This window comes from Epinephelus lanceolatus, chromosome 13, assembly GCF_041903045.1.
Source record: "Epinephelus lanceolatus isolate andai-2023 chromosome 13, ASM4190304v1, whole genome shotgun sequence".
NCBI lineage: Eukaryota > Metazoa > Chordata > Actinopteri > Perciformes > Serranidae > Epinephelus > Epinephelus lanceolatus.
The window spans coordinates 38,155,252-38,179,778 of NC_135746.1; the positions used below are offsets into that span (position 1 = coordinate 38,155,252).

General features: G+C 40.3%; 2 protein-coding genes across 2 annotated transcripts; one reads left to right on the plus strand and one right to left on the minus strand.

Annotated features, from left to right (window-relative positions):
• The first annotated feature begins 653 nt into the window (after positions 1 to 653).
• Positions 654 to 17,305, plus strand: rmdn3 (regulator of microtubule dynamics 3). Its single transcript, XM_033648758.2, has 12 exons — positions 654 to 1,343; positions 2,952 to 3,141; positions 5,274 to 5,417; positions 6,384 to 6,723; positions 7,139 to 7,241; positions 9,013 to 9,073; positions 9,179 to 9,254; positions 9,556 to 9,633; positions 10,634 to 10,732; positions 12,249 to 12,302; positions 13,550 to 13,630; positions 15,585 to 17,305. Exons 1-12 carry the CDS (start codon positions 1,142 to 1,144, stop codon positions 15,639 to 15,641), a joined length of 1,485 nt encoding a protein of 494 aa, XP_033504649.1. The 5' UTR covers positions 654 to 1,141; the 3' UTR covers positions 15,642 to 17,305.
• A 134-nt stretch (positions 17,306 to 17,439) lies between these two features.
• rad51 (RAD51 recombinase) lies at positions 17,440 to 24,181 on the minus strand. Its single transcript, XM_033648759.2, has 10 exons — positions 24,118 to 24,181; positions 23,368 to 23,454; positions 22,495 to 22,632; positions 20,613 to 20,730; positions 20,383 to 20,474; positions 20,096 to 20,190; positions 19,762 to 19,875; positions 19,264 to 19,393; positions 18,636 to 18,757; positions 17,440 to 18,485 (listed from the first exon to the last, which is right to left on the minus strand). The coding sequence occupies exons 2-10, from the start codon at positions 23,449 to 23,451 to the stop codon at positions 18,362 to 18,364; spliced, it is 1,017 nt and encodes a 338-aa protein (XP_033504650.1). The 5' UTR covers positions 23,452 to 23,454; positions 24,118 to 24,181; the 3' UTR covers positions 17,440 to 18,361.
• Between the last annotated feature and the right edge of the window lie 346 nt (positions 24,182 to 24,527).

Sequence of the window (24,527 nt, forward strand, 5' to 3'; positions counted from 1 at the left end):
GGTTCTACTCCAGCCTATGGCTCTTTGCTGCATGTCACTCCCTCTCTCTCCCCACCCCTCACACTCATCTGTCCTATCAGGCTTAAAAATGCCAAAAAAATATCTTTAAAAACATATACAGTATAAAGCCAATGTTAATCCAAATATGTAATCTACAACTAAATGTTGAATATGAAATCTAAATATTAAATCTAAGAGTGTGGGGGAAGAAGAAAACATGCAAACATTTTGGTGTTACTTTTTTATTTCTGTGACCTTCAAATGACCAGAAAATAGCTGTGTGCCAACTAATCCCGGTCTCCCCTACAATGGTAATTTTTTTATTAATAAGTAATTGTGAATATTTTGGCTCAAAATAAAATATATCTAAGATGAACATGGTCATTGCTGGCCTCCTTGACCCAAGCTTGCTCTGCCCTTTTTACCTCCTTATGAGTGGCCCTGCTACTTTGTTACTTTTTGACAAATTATCTAATAAAACCACAAGTATCTCATAATTAAGCTTTCAATAGTATTATTATTTCTATGATGCCAACTTTCTCTAAATGTATTTTAACATTGCTGGCGGAAATGGGCTTCTCAACGTTGCAGTTTGTCAACGACACCTTTTATTTTGTAAGTTGGAACCGGAAGTTATTTTCCACGCGCTCGCCTCGGTGACATCACGGTTGTCTACGGTGCTGGTGCTGCTGATGTGATGTAGTTACGTTATATATTTTCGTAGCATCGCTCCGCTAGCTGACCAGCATTCGCACACCTTGATATGATGCAACGACAAACAGACCGTTTAGTTTTTAACGTTAAACTTTAACACGTGTCGTCAAAATAGATAAGCCAGGGGAGGTTTTCAAAGGAAAATTGTAGCGTTTCCGTCAAGCTTATTACAAGACGTCAGCGTTTTATTAGCCAGTGGAACGCTGTAATGCCAGTGGACGGCTAATGACAGTCGGCTAACGTGCTAACAGTAACTGTTACTCGTGTCCCCGTCCACCCTTTTTCGGAGCTAAAATAATAATGTTATGCGTCAAGAGGAAGTCATGTTATCCTGAGATTAATTACAGGCAGTAATGGTTGATGACATGTGAAAGTGGCACTTGTGAGTAACTGACGTAGTTAGAAACGACGTGCGGAGTGTGGAGAGATGAGCATGCCGCTCGGGAGGAACGGGTTAATCGGGCTTGCTATCGGAGCTACAGCCGGTTGTGGCTTGATTGCCTTCATAATCTACAAGGAGATCTGTAGGAGAAGATCCCAGAGACTGATGCAGGAGGCCCGGCCAGCTCCCCGGCTGTTTGACGAGGCGGATGAAGCAGCGCTGCTGCGGGAGCCGCTGGATGCGCAGGGTGGGTTGACTACTTGGCACAGACTCCAGCATGGCAAACACATGTTTGTGTGTGGTGAGAGATGGGTGCTTGATCCAACTGCGAAATAGGCTGTATAAGTACTGTTTTATGGGATGTAGGAAAAATCAAGTTAAATTATGATGATGAATCAAATTTACCGCATGGTACCACCAAAATACTTGTTTTCAATAAACTCTTTATTTAAAACCGAACTGAAAGTGAAACCTATGTATGCCCACAAGCCAGACTCCAATACTTTTTTTTTTTTTTAGTGAAACTGCATGTGTTATTGAGCATACAACTGGATTAATGACACTTAAATTATACTGCACAAGTTGTGTGAGAGTTTGTAAACAGATGTTTTGAAAAAGTTTTGCTGTTAAACGTGGTCCCCAATTAATCTGTAAATTGATATGTTCTCAATTTCTATAGAGGCGTGCAAGAAAAACGAAGTTTTCTGCACAAATTCAAGGTGGTACAGCGGGATAAACTGATTACAAATGGTCGTTTTGTGGGTGAAGTTTCCTAAAATGCTATAATTAAATGAGAGAAATGAGCCTGAAGTCAGTATGCCACTGCCTCTGCCTTTCCCTGCCATGCGTATGACCTTACTCTTAGCCTTGAAAGTTGCAGGTAGTTGGACTTTGAGGCTGCTGCCCCATGTCACTCCTGCAGGCTGGGCCTAGCCACCAGGCAGTGACCAGTGGGCTGACTGCCCACCTTTGACTCCTCACCTGGGACTAGCTTGCCTTGGGTGACCCTTCTAAAAACTATTGCCTCAGGAGAACAGCCACCCCCCACCCCCCACTCCCTACCTCACTACCATGTTAAAGTGAAAATTTTATGAGGCTGCAGATGAGGAGATGAAAGATTTGGTGAGGAACTCAGACAGGAGTTTTGAAAGGAGTCGGTTGAGGCCTCTCATACCCTATTTCCAACAAATTAGCTTTGGTTTTGGACCAGAACTAGAACCTTAGTTCTATCTAAGGAACCAGTCCACATTTCCACTAGTTCACATGGAACCATTGTAACTAAGGATAGGTGATCAATGGAGGGCGTTTCACAAAGCACAACTGAAATAAACAGTAGTAAAAAAACATGTATTACATTGATTACCTGCTAACTTTGGTTCTGTTATTACAGATATTTGTTTTTACCACAAAGAAAACAAGTATGGACCAGCTCTCAATGAAACCACTGCTTAAGCTGTTTTCCAACGATCTCTTGCTTGCTTTCTCAATCATGTCTTTCAAGTCATTAGAATATGACATGCCCACTGATGTCATCATGGTTTGCACTTCAGGTCAAGGAAAACCTGCTAATTTTTGGTTCCAGCTGAGAACCAACCTTTTGGGGTTCTGAACCAATTTATTTTTGGTCAAAATGTTCTAAATGGTTCAAAGTTAGGTGTGGGAACTGAAACAGAACCAGTTCTATGTTGGTGGAAACGGGGTATCATTAAGGTTTCTCCTGGTCCTGGATGCCTCCCTGTAAAGGTAGTCCCAGCATACTGACTGGAATGAAGAAGGGTTAGGGATCAGGCTAAATGGCTAAATTGCATGTCTAAACTCACATCTAACATGTTCTGTGTCCTGGTCGCCTCTTCAGAGGTGGAGGCCCAGCAGCAGGCTCTGGCAGCGGTGGAGGCCGTGGTGCAGGGCCTGTCCCCGGAGCAGCAGCTGGAGCTCAGGAACCAATTGGACCAAGTTCTGAACTGCGTGTCATCATTGCGCTCAGAGGTGGCTGAGCTGAGGGGCGGCCTGCAGGACATCGCCCTGCAGATTATCCAGGATGTCAAGTGAGTCACAGTGGTGAAATGTACAGCATCTGCACTACTAAATGTTTCTGAGTATGATACTGAATAGTATTTCACTGATATCAGACAGAATTGTCAGTGAGTGGGCAGATTCTTAGGTCTGAACCCAGGCAAGAATAATATTTTTTTTTGCAGGACCATCATAACTGGATCATATTGTGTGGACAAACACTGTGCAAATCCACAATATTTGACTTTAAACTTAATACCCTAATCCAGTAATTTTAGAATGTATTTGGCTAAATTTATTTACTTAATGATTTTTTTTCTTGTATTTCAATCAATATAGGCATGATGGTGTATCTTTAATACAGGTCTGAAACAGACCCACATACAGGGTGACTTGGTCAAACTTTGTGTTTTTTTTTTTGTTTGTTTGTTTTATTTATTTATTTATTTTATTTAAAACTGGAACATTTTAGGGGAACACTGAGCCCCAGAAAGTTGTGTTGCTGTTAAGTATATTCAGCAGAGATTTTTTGTTGTTGCTGATTTTACTCCACAGATATCTAATTGAAAAAAGGTAGCATTGTCAAAAAGAAAATAGAAACACACAGTTGTGAAGGTAGAAATAAAAAAAACACCAACTTTATGTTTTAAAAGTGAAGAGAAACTTATGTAAAATAAAGCTTAAAAAGGGGAGAGAATTGCTACTTTCTAATGACAGCAAGTAAGACAGCTATAGAGACATTTTTGTTTAAAAATATGAAGTACAGTATGCTTTCACAGGTACACTAACTTGGATATAACACAGCTTTATCTGTCTAACATCATGTCATTAATAATTAGAATGTAATTTATTTTTGGTCACTGTTGTACTCTGATGAGGCAGGCTAAATCAAGCATGACAGCATGGTCAGAAATGTTAATGAGTTCGACAAAGTTTCTTGAAAATTTCCATTTTAACAAAAATACTTTGCAGACATTTCTGTTACATTGTTCTTGAACCTCTGAGTTCATTGTCAATATTTAAGGGAAGTTATCATCAGCTGTAGATCAAAATGATAGACCTATAACCAATCAGAGCAATGAAATGTGATGTAACGCTCAGCGACGGACAAGTTTAAACAGACCTCAGTGTATAGAGATGAGTCATGACGTTTTTGCCATCAGAATTTGAAAACAGATCTTCAACATAAAGTTCCACATCAGCTGCAGCCATCTTTCCAAAATGCATCAACAGTTGTGCTCTTTACTAAGCTAGGTTTATACTTGCCGTCATGTCCGCAGATGTTGTATGTCTCCTGCTTTTGACACTGAACAGCTGTCTCCATCTTACTGTGAGAATGAAGGACTAATGGAACATCAGAGATCACGATGATGGACTTTGTTGTGTTATCCCTGACAATGACTTGTACACTTGTATTTACTACTGTATTTAAGTTTTGCCACATAAACTAAAATAAACTAAGCTAAACGTCTGCCAGAGCACATAAAACATGAGCTCACAGATACATCTGATTTCAAGGCTAGATTGCAGCATAAAAAGATACTTAAGGAGAGCAGCACTTGGAGAGCACAGACCTCCGCCAATGTACAAATGCCCTAACTGGCAATGTAAAAGAAGGTGAAAAATTATTTGTGTATCTGCCCTGTGGTTTGGACCTTCTCCAAATGTTATTTGGTTCTTCCTTGACCCATGCCACCCTTCTACCAAGTTTCATGAAAATCAGCCAGTATGACGCTGCCAAAGCCTGATATAGTGTATTTTGAAAGACAAGCTGCAGGCTGTTTCAAATCAGTTTGCAGGCCTCAACTGGCCCCTGGGGCTGGACTTTAGACTTGCCTGATATAGGGCATGCATGCCAGCTATTAAACTGTATGGTGCAACCACTCTGACTAAGTTGCAGTGTAAGGATACTGCAATGACAGCACAATAAGAGCTGACAAATATCAGTGTCATATTCCATATGTCTACAGGAGTATCTTAAATTCTTTAACTGAAAGCCACACAATGGGGATTTGGCTCTAGCAGCTGCATTCTGCTTCTTAAGAGAGCAGAATGTTACAGTCATTGGGATGTTATGTGGTGTAAAACACCAGAGTGAACCTTTTAGGTGAGGCCAAGGTTGTGGGTGTTGTTTGACTGATGTGACCATGTGTTCCACATGCAGAAAGGGAGTGGAGGACAGTCAGCGGGTACGTCGGCGGCGTCATATCGTCCACAGGGAGCGCACTGACTCCACCGGCTCCAGCTCCATCTACTTCACTGCCAGCCAGGGCATGGCCAGCACATTTGAAGAGACCAGCGAAGGAGGGTATGTCACAGACTGGTGGTATTAGAAAGCAGTACACTCCATCACTTCTTTGTGATTCAGCGTAGTCTTTGTAGTGTATTTCTGATGGCTCCATCTCATTATTATATTACAAAATATATACGATCGATGAGCAGTAAGATTTTCTACGATCCAATTTCACTTTAAAATATTGATCAGTGCATCTTGAAAGTTTTGATCTTGTTTTGGGTTCATGTCTCAAGTTTGTGGGGCAGATAGTGGCAAAAATCATTTGTCTCCTGGATAGCCATAAAGAAGCCTGGACTAATAGCCTCTCAGTGAATTGGTAGTAACACTGTGCAGGAGCAGGTCAGGCTGAGATCCAAGTTTAATACAACTGTTGGCGCTTTTGAAAAGGCTTCTTAACAAGCTTTATCAGCTAATTCCTGTTAATCTCTAAGACAATTACAGACTGTTAAATAGTGCACACTGTGGCTAACACTAACTTACTGACTGACTGACTTCCTCTTGTGATATCGAGCCATGCCAATAGTTAAAAGTTTACTTGCCAAGGTTTTTATTCTGACGCTGAGACATAAACTCAGACCCCAGTTTGTGTCTTAAACACTGTGAACAGATTCACAGAAACTACTTATGCAGAGTAGCAGTGGCACTGATTCTGGAAAGTGATGTTGCTGCTGAATTTTGTAAATGCAATTCTTTAATGCTTGTGAGCACAAGACACTAAATTTCATTCAGGTCCATTTTATTGGGACAGATAGGCTAAAACCAGAGCAAATAAAACTAACTGCAGAAAAATACCATTTGAGGGAAGAGAGAAAATGTTTTTTTTGTGTGTTATTCTGGTGAACTGACCCTTTTAAATGTACAGAACTGAAAGCTGAAGTAATTATGAATCAGTTTAATGTGGAGTCCCAAGTGTGGGTACTTGTACACATTTCTAACAATTCATTTCCCCGAATTAAAACCAGATGGTCCCTCCCGTAGGTACTCGACGGCCTACGCTGAGTCAGATTACACTGATCGTGACACGGACAAAGAGGAGGGGGAGCGGGAGCCTGAACAGGAGTCTGAGGAAGAGGAGGACAAGAGTTGTGCCACTGTCCTCACCCTCCGCCAGGAAGACTCTCAGGAAGAAGAAGCGGAAGAGAGAGAGCTGGGGGAGGAGGCAGAGGAAGAGGAGGACGATGAGGAGAGGCTGCAGCTGGCGACTAAAGTTCCCAGTGGGGAGCTGGCTCTCCTCCTGGCTCAGAGTGACATCCTTCACACAGGAGACGCCAGCTTAAAGGCAGAGGGCTTTCGCCTGCTGTTAGACAGCAGAGCAGAGGTAAGGGACAGGACTCACAAGATGGCAAACTAGGGACTGAAGCAGTGTGTAATAAGAATGATAGAGCAAAGAATAATTTGTAGCACCAAATGCACATATACTGTGGATAAGTAATGAATACACCCCCTTGAACAATCTTCAGATTTTGTGTATGTTTATCTACTGTTCTTGTAAACATGCATAGGGAGATAAGCGCACACACAAACACACACACACACAAGCTTATAAAAACTGATTTTAAGAAAAGAGCACGAGGGATTTTAAGAGCAACTCAAAAGAAGATACTGATTATGCAGGTCTGAGCTTCTCAAAAATCCATTGATCAGTAACAATTGAAATCACTTACAAAGTAAAAATGAAACAGTTGTTATGTACAGCGACACTGACTGGTGTTTGTCTGACTCTGTGTCTGCAGTATGGAGACAGCAGGGAGTTTCTATGGCGACTAGCTCGGGCTTACAGTGATGTGTACGAGTCCACTGAGGACAAACAGGAGAAGAAGACTTATGCACAACAAGGTAATGTGTACACACACACACACGTGATGTAAAGATTATCATATTAGATCTTGACTCAGAGTTTTCAATCAAAATAAAACAAAGGAACAATACAGCAGGCTGAGAGGTCTAAATTAAAAATAAGTTGCATTCACTTATAGAATTATTAAAACTGATGTTGTCGGGCTACTTCTGTCCACTTCTTAAAAACAAAGTCTCTGGTGTGGTTAAATACTTCAGTTAAGACTGCATATCATAATAGTGTTTACCCAAAGTTAAGTGCCATCACTGTAACTTTTAAGTGTTTGAAGATTCTCCACCTCTCAAACCCCAATGTGTCCAGTCAGGTTGTGGAAAAGTTGTTTTCTTTCTTTGTTTGGTGCAAAATAAAACAGTGGGGACTTTATAGGTACAAAAAATGTACACACACACACACACACACACACAAACACAGGTGACGAACAGATTTTGACATGGTTACTATGTCAATGATATGTTTTATATGTATAAAACATATCATTGTTATAGTAACCTTTTTTAGTTACTGTCACTTAATGTAATCACCTGGTGCTGTAGAGGACAGTTGTTAAAGATGGATGAAAGAAATTTTAAAAAAGAAAAAAAAAAAAAACCCACTAATGATAATAAGGCAATAAATGGGGAACTGAAGCTGTTATATCACCCTCTTTAAAGCAACCTGATTCCACCGAAAGTAATTTTACCCCACAGCACAGGGGAGTTGGTCCACTGCTGACTTCATTTAATTTATTTGTGTCATTGTGTGACTTTTGGAACCAAACTAATGTTGTGTCCACAGCAGCATGTAGGTTTATATGTAGCACCCACCCCCAGCATGGACTGTTCACACTTCTACCCTTAGGCCGGAGGTACAGAAGTGTGAAATGCAGGACCACGAGACTGTTTTGTTTTTGTTTTTTTTTTTACCAATTTTTTATTGAGTTTGAAGATATGCATACATAACAGAAAAGACAAAATGGAAAAGTTAAAACTACTACGACCACTAGACTTAAAAACTCTTTCTTTCCCACTGCCATCAGACTACTAAACAGCCAACAGGAGTCATAGTCATCACTACCTCAGACCATATTTACAAATACAGTCTGCACGTGACTTTTGCACATACAATGTTTGCACTACAGTTTCTTGCTGCCTTAATTATATTCCCTTTTGTGTATATATTCCCTTCATATTTTTTTAATCTATATTGTTTACTTTTTTATCTATTTATAATCGAGTGTGAATGTAGTTGATATTTTTTCTGGTATTCGTTGCAGTCAGCAAAGGAAGAATTTCATTGTACAGGGAAACGTGTTTCCTCAAAGTGCATATGACAATAAACACTTTGAATCTTGAATCTTGACATGGGGCAAAAACCTATGTCAGGTCAAGTGGGGAAAAAAGATTTTAGAAGGACCTGGGAAACTAGCATTTTGACACTAAAACATACATACTTTGACCAAAAGTTGTATTTTCTGATTTCATGACATGAGAGATACAACTGGGAAGCTACAGAGAGATATAATAACCTCAAAAATTATTAAAAAAACAAACAAAAAAAACAAATAAAATACTACTAATAATAATGGAACCTGGGAGTGTGGAATATACGTAGCAAAAACACAACTAGGCTGCTTCTGCTTATGAAGCTAACGCCTCACTCATGCGCACCAAATAATCTGGTCAGTTTGTGCAAATGGACAGTAGCATGTGACTGTTTCTATCTCCAAGACAATTATAGCTTTTGTCATTGAACTGAGAGCTGGTGTTGCAGGTCGAGAAGAGGCAGAGTTGGCCCTGAAGAAGAACGGCCTGAATGCTGAGTGTCATAAATGGTAAGATAGTAAAATTATACCTAACATACCGGGGTTTAACTTTGCATAGATAATAGTGCTACTGGTTGTATTATGAAGTCACAGTCATGCTGTTTTTGTCTCCAGGTTTGCTGTGCTGACAGGTCTGACCTCCAAGCATGAGAGCATGCATAGCAAACTGAAGAGCAGCCACATATTGAAGGTAACACAGGCACACAGTTTAGGTATTTAGTAGTGATGGCCAAATGAAGCCTCATGATGCATTTTCTTTATTTTCTGAGACAACTATATGGCGCTCTTTGTTCAACAAAAGGTTGAAAGCACACTGAATTGCTATTCTTTTAGCCTCTCTCTTTAAACCAAGAGTGCCATCTAGTGGGCTCAGAAAATAAAGAAAATGCTTCATGAGGCTTCATTTGGCCATCACTAGTATTTGGCTGTTTTGTTTTAAGTAGAGTTTTGTTCAACATACTACTAAGTTGTTGTTTTTTTCTTAAACTCAGGAGCATCTGGACCGTGCGATCGCCCTCAGAGATGATGACCCCATGTGTTTCTATCTGCTCGGCAGATGGTGCTATGAGGTGAGAGAAGGGGCTGTATGTTGCTGTAACTCTGGTCTTGTCAGGTGCAGAATGTTTCATCCAAACATTCAAATGTCAACACTGAATTTAAGGGTTACTTTGGTATTTTTTAACCTGGACCCTATTTTCCTACGCTTTTGTGTCTAAGTGACTAATGGGAACATTAAAATCAGTCCTGAATTGAGTGAGAGGGCTGAGCTGATGAGGGCTTGTTTATTTCACTGACAGGCTCAGATTATTATTGTAGGTGTCTGACAGCATTATGGAAAGGATCCTTATAGAGGCAGACCTTTTTGAAGACTGAGATCCTTTTTGTTTAACCAGAAACAACCCTGAAATCACAATCATCAAAGCCACCAGACTCCATTTAAATAAACGGTAATCTAAGCGTGTATAGACTCTATACACTATATACTATAGAGACAGCATATTTTCACACCTAACTGAGTGAGTTAAGGGTTTATTTCAACCGAAACAGATATGGCAATTGTTGGAACAGTGGAAAGACACACAAAGACAGCTTTTGAGTTTTATTTAGTTTCTGTTGACCTTGAATGAGGTCTGAAGTCTGGTAGGTTCGGTGATAGGGATTTCAGGGCTGTTTCTGTTACCAAAGAGAATTTTGCACTTAAATCAAAATATTTATCTATGTAGGTATCCTTTCCATAATGTTATGAGATACTTAATGATAATAATTATAATAGATAATGATCTGAGTCAGTCAGTAACAAAAACTGGCACTTTTAGGATGTAAATTGACAGTGCAAACACACCCCGAGTGGTACATTGCAGCCTGTTTTGTGGCTGCTGGCTGCAGCGCTCTAGCTTAATACAGGACCAGTGTCAAAATATATCCGTCGCCCCTTTACCCTTTTAGGCAACCACATCTGAAGTCCAAGTGTTTATACCCATTCTGACTTCCCACACTTGTACCTTATTCAAGACATGATTATGGAAATTAAAAGGTATTTTTGATATCCGTGTGTCTGTGTCTCTGCAGGTAGCCACTCTGGACTGGTTGGAGAAGAAGGCGGCTGCTGCCCTCTACCAGAGCCCCCCCACTTCCACACTGCATGACGCCCTTGAGAACTTCCTCAAGGTAGCAGAGTACTGTAGATTCCAAAAGATTTCTGCTGTTTCATTCTGATTTTGAATATTAAAAATCTACTCCACATATACTCTGTCCCATGGGTCCTGTGAAGAACACTCAGGGGAAGTAACCAAATCATCTCTGCAACTTCTTGTGTCTTGCTGTGGGAGTATCAAGCTGTCTAGTTAGCAAATATTGTGTAAATAAGCAACCTACGACTCTCAACGGTTTATGTGACTTTGTGCCAAACAGCTCTTTGTTTCTGTTTGTGTCTGTAATCTTGGAGGCAAGGGACGTACAAACTGCAATAATGATTGTCTCCTGTAGAGACATTCATCCACAGCTGGTAAACACTAAACTTCTTATTCAACCACTGCATCACTGTCTCTTTGTTACTTTTTTGGCAAATCACTACAAAGCCTCCAGGCTAATTTTTCTAAGGCTGCCCCCTGAAAGTCAGAGATTCAAATCATCAGTCAGAGAACCTCCAGTCGACTGAGAGTCCTTTAAGTCCAGCAGTTGTTTTTTTCTTCCTTTTTTTTCCAGTCAGTGTGCAGTGTACTTCTGGGGACATTTTGATCCCCAGGTATAGCTGCAGAGTGCTCCTCACTTTCATGCTGCTCTTTGATAAAGGCAGCTGCCTGGAGGAGGAAAAGCTGTGCACTGTAAGGCTCAGAGATAATACCATCTTCTGCCCTCTGCGGTGAATTTACAGCTCATAACAACTCAATACGATACAGTTTCTGGTTGCTGTTTGATATTTAGTGCCGGCAAAAGTTGTTGTTGCACAATCTGATCTGTAATTAGTGTAGATAGCTCGTTTACTATATTGTGTGAATGTCACTGTCACACTGAGCATCCAGCTGAACACTTTTTAAACTCTTAAATTCTAAAAGTTGAATATTCGTATTGAACAGCTGATTCAATTGACTTGATTTAAGTTGGCTACAGCCCTAAATTTTGCCCTCATTTTACTTACAGTATTTATTTGTTTTTTTGATTATTTAACAGGGACCATACAGATAAACATTGTTGCATAAGGAGGAGCAATGCAACAGTAATGTATCCAAGGTGTCTAGATGAAGCTAATTTGCTGGTTAGGCTTTTAAAATTCAGGTTAAAACAGTGTTGGTGTCCCTTGCCATCCTACAGCACATTTTTATGGGATACTAAGAATAAAATTGTGCTTTATTTACTTTTAAAGTATTTTGTATGGTATTTAAGTCTATTGATTGTATGACAGTACAGAGACACATGAAACACAGGGAGAGAGCAGGGTTGTTGACATGAAACAAAGCTTCTTGGTTGGACTCAAATCAGGAACATTGCAGTAATGTAGCACATGTTATTAAATGCACAATAATGTTGGAGTCCCTTACCAACAGTGCTTTGAGAGAAATGGGGAGGATGAACTTGGTTTGGTTTTCTGCCCACCTTTAAGTGGGCTTTTCATTTTGTATTCATTTAAATCAATCAGACCAAATATTTCATTTAATAAATGTTTGTCTTGTTTGCTGTCTTCCAGGCAGAGGAGCTCAGTCCAGGTTTCTCCAAGATGGTGAGACTGTACATCGCACAGGTAAACAATCACATCTCTGATTCCATACTGTCTTTGTATAAATGATCAATAGAATGACTATGTACATGTAGAAATTACACGCACACTGTTGGAATCAGTGTGACTTACCCTTTGAGTAATAGTGGCACAATAATCATCAGATTCAGATTCCTTCAGTATCAATCATGCATGTCAAAAGTAATCCAGGTGATTATTGTCTGTATCCATGGTTACTGTGCAAAGCTGCATGGGACCTGCTAGCTGCTAATACAGCACGACTTTCCATGATTTAATTTTGTGACTGTTTCCAAGTGTAGGTTTAAAAAGTCAGGGCTAGGGTGAAGCCCACACCTAAGTCACTGACTCCAGTTTCTCACTTGTATGGATCAAAGCATGATGGGAGAAAAAGGAAATCTGTTTTCTACTGTTGGTTAGATTTTTGACTTTACAAAGGCTCAGAATGTCCCATTAACAGGGTTTGAGTATATCTGAGCACACTGGTTCAATCTCAATCTCCACCCTTAAGCTTTAAGCACTGAACCCTTGCGGACTTAACTGACATCACAAGGTAAACCCTTTGGTGTGAGAGGCTGAAAGGGCTCCAAATGGTATAAATATGAATGAGACTTCATTTGTGGCGACATATCAGTTCACCTTGACCATGCCAAAACATGTTTCGTACAACTGTGGGACGTTTTATCTTAGCAAAATTAATGCAAAACTGTTTTTTTATGCTTCTGGGCCTCCCCTGCTGACCCAGTTTTTTAACATCTTAATGCTATGAACTAAGTGTAATATCTCCAGGCAAAGTCTGCAGAAATGTGGGCTTATGGGAACTCTGCAGAAAGGGCTCAAAACATCAGCAAAGAAAGCCCTCTTCCAATTCATAATTTGACATTGGGACAGCCCTAAGCCCTCACAGACTTTGCAGGAACATGCCTCAAAATATCAGTGTGGAGATTGGGATTTGGCCTGACACTCATCCTGTCTGTTTATATGCATAATATATTTCTTTTTGAAAATCCCTGGGACACACAAGCAAAAACTCCAATGTTTACAAATTATGTACAAGAGTTAAATCCAGACAAAAACAGGAAAGGGTTCGAAGGGTTAAAGGCAGGCAATAATTAATGATTATTACCTGAGGTTGGAATCCTTTCCAAGGCTAACATAGCAGTGTGTATGTTTTAGCTCTTTCCTCACTGTCACAGCACCAGTGTGTTATGATAACACTATAAACACTGATCATCTTGTGGTTTGACTGTTAGTGTCACAAGGAGCTGGGAAACATCTCTGAGGCAACAAACTGGACCGAGCTGGCTCTGAAGATGCCCACAAACTCTAATGATGTAAGAGCACACACACTCACCCCATTTGAACTCTGCAGCAGCCACGGTATTCACCAAACATGTATTTCAGTAGTGATGGCCAAATGAAGCCTTATTTTCTGAGCCCACTAGATGGCGCTCTTGGTTTAAAGAGAGAGGCTCTAAGAATAGCAATTCAGTATGCTTTTAACCTTTTGTTGGACAAAAAGCACCATTACCAGCTCAGTGGCCTAGTGGTATAGTGTCCGCCTTGAGACCGGGAGGCTGTGGGTTCGATCCCCAGCCGGGTCATACCAAAGACTATAAAAATGGAACACATTGCCTACCTGCTTGGCACTCAGCATCATGGAATTGGGGGGTTAGATCACCACGTGATTCCCGAGCACGGCACCGCCGCTGCTCACCGCTCCCTCAGTAGATGGGTCAAATGCGGAGAACAAATTTCACACACTCAGAAAATAAAGAAAATGCTTCATGAGGCTTCATTTGGCCATCATTATATTTCAGTATTTCTGTTTATAGCTTTGAGGGTTGACACTTTTGTACAGAGCTCAGTGCTGCAGATTACAATGAAAAGCAAACAAATGATGAATTTCTCAGATGTGTCCTGGATATGTCCTTTAGTCTGAAGTTAGACTCAAGACTTAGAGCCTTTTCACACCTGAAAGTCCAAACCAAGATTTGCATTTTATACAGATTATTTTTATACAGATTTACGCAGATTGCATTGTATACATTTGATCCGGTTAGTTTTGGTCTCACATTGCCAATTATGCAAGCATACTCAAGAACTATACATACATATGTCCTGTTGTCATCACCAACTTCAGCTGTCTCCCTACACTTGACATTGATTGTTTTGTACACAAGTTTTCCTGTCCTCTCGTATCCCCTCTCTCTCATATTCTTGGAAAATAATTAAAAAGCGTAGGAGATTTTGTGAATGTTTATGCCTCCACACCGGCAGTAGCAGTGGCCAGAGGCATTATGTTTCAGATTGTCCGTACGTACCATTCTCATTAATGCAATAACTCAAGAACGCCTTGACAGCATTCTTATGGGAATTTGGCACAAATGTCCACTTGGACTTAACAACTAAATACTGAACTAATTTGATTTGGTGGTCAAACGTCAAGGTCACTGTGACTTTGCATCTGTCTCATTCTCATTAACGTGATATCTCAAGAATACCTTGAGGGAACTTCCTCAAATTTGGCACAAATGTTCACTCGGACTCATCGATGAACTGGTAAGATTTTTGTGGTTAAAGGTAGTAATGGCCAAATGAAGCCTCATGAAGCATTTTCTTTATTTTCTGAGCCCACTAGATGGTGCTCATGATTTAAAGAGAGAGGCTCAAAGAAAACCAATTCAGTGTGCTATCAACCTTTTGTTGAACAAAAAGCACCATCTAGTGGGCTCAGAAAACAAAGAAAATGCTTCATGAGGCTTCATTTTGCCATCACCAGTCAAATGTTAAGGTCACTATGACCTTGCGTCCATCTCATTCTCTAGAACGCATTATCTTAAGAACGCCTTGAGGTAATTTCTTAAAATTTGGTTCACACATCCACTTGGTCTCAAGGATGAGCTGAAAAGCATTTGGTCACTCTCTGTTGCTAAACCACACACACACACACACACTATGCACTGAGGGGCTATGCTACTTTTATCACTCAACAATAGTCTACTGAACCTCCTGCAATTGGTCCAAAAGTTTGACCCATCCAAAAATTTCACACCAGAAACAAACTGAACCATGATTCAGATTGATGTGGAACGAGACCACCTCTTTTCATCAGACCAAGGTTCAACTGTTTGGCTCATACGGTGATTTAAGGGAGGTTTCATTTTGGTTTGGATCAAACTGAAAAATCCAAAAGTTTGAACCAAATTAGGGAGTTGAAAAGGGCCCTAAGTGTTACAGTGTTTAATTATGTGAATTCTTTATTGTTGCCTTTTCTTTATTTCCAAGGATGAAACATCTAAACTGGAAGCTCAGCTTCGAGTCTTAACTGACAGAAAAATCTGAACACTTATTTTCTACTGGGATCCAGAAGATGGAGCCACTCAGCCGATGGCACCGATTGGCTAGTCAGGCCGCCAATCCGTGGTCATCCAATCAACTAATTATTTTCCCTTCGTTGGTGGATACCTTAGTCATATTGTCACTGTGAAATGATATGGAGTTTATTGATGTGTATTTATTTTCTTTAATATGGCTTAACTGAGTCAATATCGCTATAGGTAATATATATTGTAATGCATATGGTATCTTTAATGCTTTTTTTTTTTAACAGTTTGTTTGCCTTTTTAACTGATAATCAGTGATTAAACACAAGTAGGGTTTTTTTTAGAACCACATTCTTTATTCAACATAAACATTTAAAGGATCAGTTCACCAAATTACAAAAAAATAACAGTCACTTTCTGCAATTGGTGTCCAGTCATGCAAGTGGTTTTGGTTTTATATGTTGAGACAGATATCTTAAAACCATGTTTTTTTCTGTAATTTGGGTGGTTTCATCTTCTTTTAGCTAGATTTTTGAAAGAAGGTACCTCAGAGCAGTGGGACCAAACCTGCTCACACAGGGTCAGGATGCCACATTTGACAAAGGATTTCAGGAGTTTAGAGAAATTCCCCTTACAGTGGTCTGGAAATCTACTGCCACACCACAACATTTCTAAGTGATATATGTGATAGTGAAAGTTATGTGGAAACAGAGCTGGTAATCCAGTTTGATCAGGGATGTTTTAAGAGCTTTAAGGTAAAGAGGGACTTTGGGAATCACTGTAACAAATACATCTAATGAGCTTTTATCTTTATGGATGAAACATTATTTTTATTATACACCCTTTATTCTAATACTGTTCTGGTGGGTCCAACTCAGTTACTCTTTGACAGATGTGTTTGTTTTGTGGAGATAAATTACCCCTCATAATGTAGATATAGTATTAACACTGTAGTATTTTGATCAGAATATGTCTAAAAATTTTTTCTCAGTTTAATGAATACTTCACCCACTATATGACCATTTGTATATCAATTGCTTACCCTGTGTTAAATTCTCAATGTAATTGAGGGCCGCTTTTAGTAAGAGCAAAATTATACCAAAATATCAGTTTACAGAGACCTCGTCTTCAAGAATTTTTGGTTTTTGGATTCTCCATTCACTGTGGAGGCATGAGAAAAAACAAAGTTTTTTTTTTTTTTTAAAGAATTTAACATTAACACAGGGTGAGTAATTGATATCCAAATCATAATTTTATGGGTAAAGTATTTTAAGTTCCAGCACCCCCCAAGGATAATGTAGTGAATTGACTGTACTGGACCACATGCATCCTCCTAAAGTGCATGGAGTGTTCGGTTTGGTTGTGACTGTGAAAAGTATCCTATTGTTTTTGTAACTTCATTTTCTCTGGAGTGTATTTGCTGCCTTTTAACTATGAGTGTTTTTACATTCCTGTTATTTTTCTAAGTGACAGTGAAGCTGCACTACATCAGCAGGTTATTATTTTGTGATCAACATCACTTTAATGGCACTTTTTCTTTTCTTTTAAAATTTATTCTTGTTGAGGTTAATTTGCTGTGAAATAACAGTGGACATGTTAAATTTCCTCAATATTCTGATCCTGCAATGAAAAATTAATATGCACTTAATGGATAACATTAAATAAAATTCTTTTTTGTACTGATGTCTTGTAAACTTGTAGGTGTGTTTAACAGGCAGACCGTACCCTTCCCAAGTCATGTGTAATCATCTTTAAGACCAGCAATAAATTTATGAAATCCTTCCATGATGACGATGCTAACAGATGAGACAAGTTGCTTTAATAGTAAAACAAATTTAATTTAGAAGCTTATATACAGAAGGTTCTAGTAAAGACAAACAAAGGAGGGACATAACTAATGGTGTAGCTGGCAAGAGGTGAAATTTGAGAAATGATATAAAAGTATAGCTGTGTAGGAATGCTTTGATCGCAAAATAATGTTTCAACAGTGTTCTCAGAAAACATTTCAGACACTGAAAAAGGACACCACTCAACAGATACACCGTAAACACAAAGTTAATAGAAAGAGATCTTGCAAACTATTAAATATAGTTTTTACAATTTTTTGACTCACTCCATGGATGAAACTACAGAGGTGTACTGCATTCAATAAAGGAAAAAAAAAATGGAGACGTTACTTTTAGTAACGACTCAGTGTCTCATTATTAATTATTAGATATTTGGTAATTATGCAATAAAGATCTAATAAGTAATCAATAATAGGTATCTCAATTATGTCAGGATTTATATTTTTTGTAATTATGAGAACTGATTTTTAATTAAATGATAAAGACCTCATTCTCGCGAGATGTTTGTGTAATTAAGGAGAAACTAACTCTTGTAATTATGAAGCAGTATCTCATAATAACAAAGCAGATCTTGTAATTATGAGATACTGTGTCGTAATTGCAGGGAAGTGCTTTTTTTCCCCTTTATTGAGTGAAATGTGCTTCGGTATGCAAAAAACCTAAATGTTCCATGTCCACATCTGCAGCTGGGACCATCCTATCCACTCTGCATCAGCCAGCATCAAACCAAATTATACAACTTTCATCTCTTGAGGACCCGTCAGTCTGAGGCTTTGTGTGAAGGCAGTGGTATATGGGTGAGGATTGCACACACATTTTAGTCCAAGAATGAGTGGGCAGGTGCGACAGTCACATGTAACACCACCCCACGGCTTCCTGCCTCTCTGCCAGCTCAGTCCTTGGCATCACCCACTCCATCAGCGTTAATGGCAAACATGGCTTCAGCCTCCGGCAGGCAGGGCGAGTCGTAGATTTTACAGATCCTCGTCTCTCCTCTGCCTTTCCTCAGGTACAGACTGCAAAGACAAGACCACTGTTAGAACAATGAAACCATGGTGACCTTTTGGTGTACCCGCTCTCCTCTTCCCTGCTATCAAGGTCTATGAACAGACACACTGAAAGTATCTAATCATGCTGTGAGACTGAATACAAACAGCGTCACTCACCGTGTGGTGGAGGCGTGAGCCAGAATGTTGCCTCCGATTGGTTTCTTAGGATCTGCAGAAAACATGGCTGCCCCATCCACCTGTGCTACCACCTGGTTGGTTATCACCACAGCAACGCCAAACTGTCACGACATAGGATTGAGGCAGACAAAAGACTTGTGAAACCCCCTGGGTTAAAAAGCATCATGTCTCTGGACAGTGTACATTCAGTGTGTGTTACAGACATTCGGCAGTGAGTGTGACTAAAACAGAATGAAATTTAAATCTGAATGGGTCTTTCATCTCTATGACTCACTGACTGAAATACAATCTTGGGCCTAGGGTTGGTGTTATAACCCACCAGCTATCATTTGATGATGACTTAACTTTTTATTAGCTTTTTAAAAATGTATTCATCTGCGTTCATGCATTATAGAGCATCATGACTCTGTATGTAGCATTTTAACTTGCTAATCGAACTGTAAACAATGACCAGCACACAGAAGAAGGAGGTCTTGGCACAGATCTATGATATTTGGTTGCTGTCCCCAGGGGGCTAAATTGCTGTCGGACCGATAGCTGATGGATTACCACATTGAAATGTCTTATGTGTCCCCTGAGAGTACACATGCACAGTCCAGCTGCTTACCTCGTCTGCCAGCCGGAGCAGCATGCGGAGGAAGCGTCCCAGGTGCCCCTGTCTGGCTGACAGCTCTCCTCTGCCTGAGTAGTCTGTTCTGTACAGAGCTGTGGCACTGTCCACTATCAGCAGAGCATACCTGACACAAGGAGAGAAGAGTGTGTGTGTGTGTGTGTGTGTTAGCTGCAGGGATACACACTACTGTCTGAACAATTATCCTGCCTGTTCATACTGAAACATCATTACAAATAACTGCTGTCACTAGACACCATCAAGATGCTGATACAGGAATACAAAGAAAGGTACAGAGGGTTCATACCACAGTAGGTGTTCAGTCAGGGATGCAGTGGTTATATTTTAAGGATTTAAGGAACAAATGTAGTATTGGCTGTAACTGTTGGAAACTTCATGATTACTCTACATGTACTGTTTATATCCATTTACAGTTTTGATGCAGTACATTTTTACACAATACTCTGCAAGCACAAGCATTTGGTGCTGACTGACCTGGACTCAGCCATCATGGCAGAGGCTTGGTACAGCAGCTGGGTTTGATGGTCTGTGTTGAAGGCTCGGGCGTAGGCCACGTTGTCCAGAACATCACTGCCTACCAGCCCGTACCTGACAGCAGAGAGAGAGAGAGGGAGAGGTCACATGAACTCCATGTGTTCTTTCTATTGTCCACTTCTGATGCAAAAAGGCGTGCAGAAATTTGAGACTTTATTTGTCATGTAGTTCCAGCCCTTTCCCTTCAAAGGACAAAAACAATCATATTACAACAGAGTGTGGCTCCAGTTAGGTGCTAATCTATCAGATCTGAAGAGGAAATGTGCTGACTCACCTCTCAGCTACAGCGAGGAGTCTCTCTGGTCTGAAGGTTCCCTCTGTGTCGATGTACATGGCTTTACCTTCTCCACCCCCCTGATCGATGGGCAGCTGTGGACACAAAGGACAGAACAATCCACTGAGTGAAGTAATAAGTCATTTAGAACATGCACGACTTAATGATACCAGAACCAACACACATGTCACTATATCCTGTATATTATCAGTCTCCTCAGGAAGTGCATTCTTCCACTATTGAATAGCACTGATGCTGTCTCTCTCTGCAGTCAGTCTGGACTCTACCTGACAGGTGACAGCGAGTGTGTGGCACAGCTGGGTCTTCCCCGTCCGAAACTCTCCAAACATCTCTGTGATGGAGCCTGTCTCAATCCCACCTGCAGGAGACACAACGCGTTAATCGTTCCTCCCATCTGTAATGACTGAGTTCACATTGTGACCACAGAGCCTGTCTGTCGTGGGCTACCCACTGACAATCAAGGTGAATTACTGTACGATATGCACAATGTACAAACCCTGCAGCAGTTTGTCGAGCTCCTTGGAGCCTGTAGAAATCTGGATGATCTCTGCTCTCCTCTGGTGGAACTCAGTAGCTGTGGTGAAACCCATGGGCACAAGTTTGGCAGCTTCAGTCTGAGAGGGAAGGAATGATAAAACATAACAGAATTACTCAATACAGTACTTTTTACATGCCTGACAAAAACCTAACAAAGCATAAGTAAAAACAGACAGATAAACTGGTCGGGTTGATATATTGGCCTTTATTATTGTTGTATTCACTGGCTGTTGAGTAACAGCTAATATTAGCACAGAAATACTTAATCTGTTTGAGGTCATTTGGAAACAAAGATGCCAGAATTATTTGTCTCCACTTCCTCCCACTGTACAAAAATGAAGCCAAGATATCCTGGATACAGCTGCTGTTGATGTCATTTTGGGCTAGAATCTGTGCAGCAGTGATCCAAGGTTGAGTTGAGGTTCTGCGCATAAACCCGGCCAACTCAACTGCGAGCAGCGTCATAAATTGCAATTACACCGATTGACAAACACAGCTGTCAGTCATGACGGCACACCCCCTTTTATAGCATCAAAAAAAAAAAAAAAAAACTAATTAAATTTATACTTATAGAAAAATAAGAACACTTGAACATATATATGTATAGTATATCCATAATTTCTACCATTAGGTGGCAGCTCAGCATGCTGAACTGAATGGGCTGTAGCTGCTACAGTAGTGGGCCAATCACACATCACATCAAATTAAAGTACGCTTGCAGTGATTGGCTGCAAGCAAAACCGTAAAAGTAGTATTTTTGTCTAAATTTGGGAACAAAAAGGATCAAATGCAGGTATTGCTTGACTGGAGAACATTTGATTCCACTTGGTACTGTCTTATTTCACCAATACCCAGCCCTACTAGTGTGACAACCCAAACTGACATAGGGACTTCCCTAATCATCTAACCTAGTGTTGCACGGTATACCGGTACTAAAATAGTACCGCGATACTAGAGTATTCCAAACGGTACTATACTGCATTTGGAAAATACCGGTACTTTTTAAATTGATTCAATTCATTAATTTATTTAATTCATTTATGCACACAAACACCTTTCTTGTTCCTATTGGAACACATATTGCGCAAGTGGTGTGTATGACAACACCTGTATCAACATTCGCAGCTGGTGCACGTGAAAAAAGACAAGACAAAGTCTGCCTCGCAAAGGGAGACAACACGAGACAACACAAACTTGGTGAAACATTTGAGCAACCAAACTGTGACGTCCGTATCGAGATACTTACCGAACCATGATTTTTTGGTACCGTTACACCCCTACTATTTATTGTTCTAAAGGTTTGTATCCCAAAGGACTTTTCCTTAGGAAAAGTACCGAAGAGTATCGAAAAGTATCGAAATTCATATTGGTATCAGTACCGAAACAAAGATTTTGGTATCGTGACAACACTAATCTAACCAAAAGAAGTGAGTAGAAAACAGCACAAATGATGAGTGTTTAAACTATGTTCTCTCAGCTGGAAACATCAGAAACAACTTTTCCAACTAAGCATTGGATCATGAAGCATTATTCTGCAACAGCATGGCCTGACATTTCTGTTCAGAAAATAATTTTCCTGGATGATCGTGGAGAAATGGCAGCTACATATTTATATATACACATTCTGTGGAGGATATAATAAGTAATGCTGCTGTTGGCGTTAGCCTTTCAGTGATTACAGCAACCAAATCAACAAATGCATGTGTGTCTAAAATAAAAACCCTACAGATATCCATACCCACGTCCACTTTCCTTTCCACAAGAACACAAGCAGGTTAAATGCTACACCAGGACCGTCCAGACAGACTGGGACACTGAATAATAAGATTGATGTTACTTACTAGAATTTTGTCAGCTTTGGCCTCACTGATGCCTTTGATGTTGAGCAGCTCCTTCTTGGGTGCGTAGGCCACGGCCTCGATGGTGTGGAAACCTGCTTCTCCCAGTTTCTTGATGTCACTGGCACTAATTCCACATTGCTGAATGCAGAGACATTGGAACAAGAGACAGCAGAAATTCACTGGGAGTGAGAAAACTGCAAATGTTGTTGGGAAATAGGAACAGTTTTGTTATGGCCTAAACCAAGGACAGTGGGTAAATTCAAGTAAGGTGAAGCCAGGGTGGTCCCCTTATTCACTACACTACACAATGTGCAAGATTAACAGAGGTCTGCCCTTGTCAGACCTGGAACCTGCTGGCTTCCTCTACCTGTTGAAGTAATGGCTTTGGAGCTTTACATGAATGGTTTTTAATTGCTTTTACAAACACCAGAGCATCATTACAGTTAGAGATGCAATGCTCACACAATATTCGGCACCTGGTTCAGGAGACATGGCCGTGTCACAGCTGCAGAACGACAGTCAGTAGGAATAAAGAAGACCAGGAAAAAGACTGGCTTTTTGTTCTAAGTGATGGATTATTAACCTGTCTAAATGCGACCTAATTAGATTGTCATTGTTACGGGACACAGGCGCTTATTTAAACATGAGGCTGACATTTTTAAGTGCACACAACACATTTACATAATGAGGTGCATGAAGCGTTGAATTGCAAATATTGTATGAAGATGTTACCCCAGCCAACTTCCCCAACAGCAAACTTCCTCCCCCAAACCAAGGCCCCACTCAGACAGAAAGAGGGACACGACATGTATACAGTGGGTGCAGCAAATTCAGTGTTTCTCAGAGGGAACAAAGTGTGTTGAGGATACATACCTCCAGTCTGCTCAGAGGCTGTGGCCCGAAGTTTTCTTCCTCCTCCACCTCTGTCTCCACCCTGGCCTCGCTCCTCATAGCCATGATCTGAGTGTGAGAACAGGGTTAACATGGAGGAGGCAGAAGGCTGAGTGACAGGTAATAGCAATGCTTTCCTGACTAAAGTGAGCAAGAGTCTGAGATTTTGGCTGTCCTAGCTCCGTGACTTTGCTTTCCTGGTCTTAAAGACAAGGTAGCAGTTGAGAGAAATGTTTTTCTAACGTTTAACTGAATGTAATGAGCAGTGAATGTCTTTATTTGGTTTCCAAAATTAAGCAACGTTTGGCGACACCCCAGTGAGTTAGCAGACTAACGTTAACGAATGCGTAGCGCTAATTTTACACAATTAAGTTACCGGTAACCCGGTGAAAACGGTAAAAACAATAAAAAAAGCCCAACCGTTAGTTTCACAGTAGTATAATTAACTCGTGTTATGAACCAGCTTTACGCCCTAGTATCATTTTTTTCACTTTTACTTAAGCAGCTAGCCTTTTTAGCATTAATTTAGCGCTGTTTTCCCATCAGTTTGCTGCATTTCAGTAACTTAATGGAGTTGGAGTAAGTAAGCTAGCAACGTTGCTCGATCGATGACAGCGTCACAGCGAAGCGACAAGTTCATTACAATAATATTACTTGTGTCTTACCGATGTTTTCCAATCATGTGCTATAAATGTGAATATTTCTTTTGATATAGCTGCGGTATTAACTTACCTGTTGTTGCCTTCTTGTTTCCCTCAAAGTCGACTGTTTCCTAACCAAAGCTCCCGCGCGGGACGTACTAATACAACGTAATGACGTTGTACGTCAGGACGTCACCTCTGACCAGTTTTCTGATTGGTCCCATTGCCAGCCAAACAAAGGTAGCAGCAATACAGGATCTCAAGTAAAGTAAAAGCTCAGGATTTTATTTTGATAATTACAGGAAGTTTAAATCTAACATTCATCTCTTCTGCTGAATAACCCTACCCCCTCTTAAGTTTATTTTCCGACACCCACAAAAACCTATTACTGTGTTGGTGAATTGTATTTTTTAAATGATGGTTTACATCTGCCTACTGCAAAGGGACTGTTCCTTACTTATGAGAGGGGGGTGGTGCTAAACGGGGGAGGCAACACTTTTT

Coding starts and splice junctions, on each gene's coding strand:
- rmdn3 (XM_033648758.2), top strand. CDS start 1,142: ATGAGCATGCCGCTCGGGAGGAACGGGTTAATCGGGCTTGCTATCGGA. Junction 3,142..5,273: donor CAGATTATCCAGGATGTCAA/GTGAGTCACAGT, acceptor TTCCACATGCAG/AAAGGGAGTGGAGGACAGTC. Junction 10,733..12,248: donor CCCTTGAGAACTTCCTCAAG/GTAGCAGAGTAC, acceptor GCTGTCTTCCAG/GCAGAGGAGCTCAGTCCAGG.
- rad51 (XM_033648759.2), bottom strand. CDS start 23,451: ATGGCTATGAGGAGCGAGGCCAGGGTGGAGACAGAGGTGGAGGAGGAA. Junction 22,633..23,367: donor AGCCTCTGAGCAGACTGGAG/GTATGTATCCTC, acceptor CTCTGCATTCAG/CAATGTGGAATTAGTGCCAG. Junction 18,486..18,635: donor GCTCACGCCTCCACCACACG/GTGAGTGACGCT, acceptor TTGTCTTTGCAG/TCTGTACCTGAGGAAAGGCA.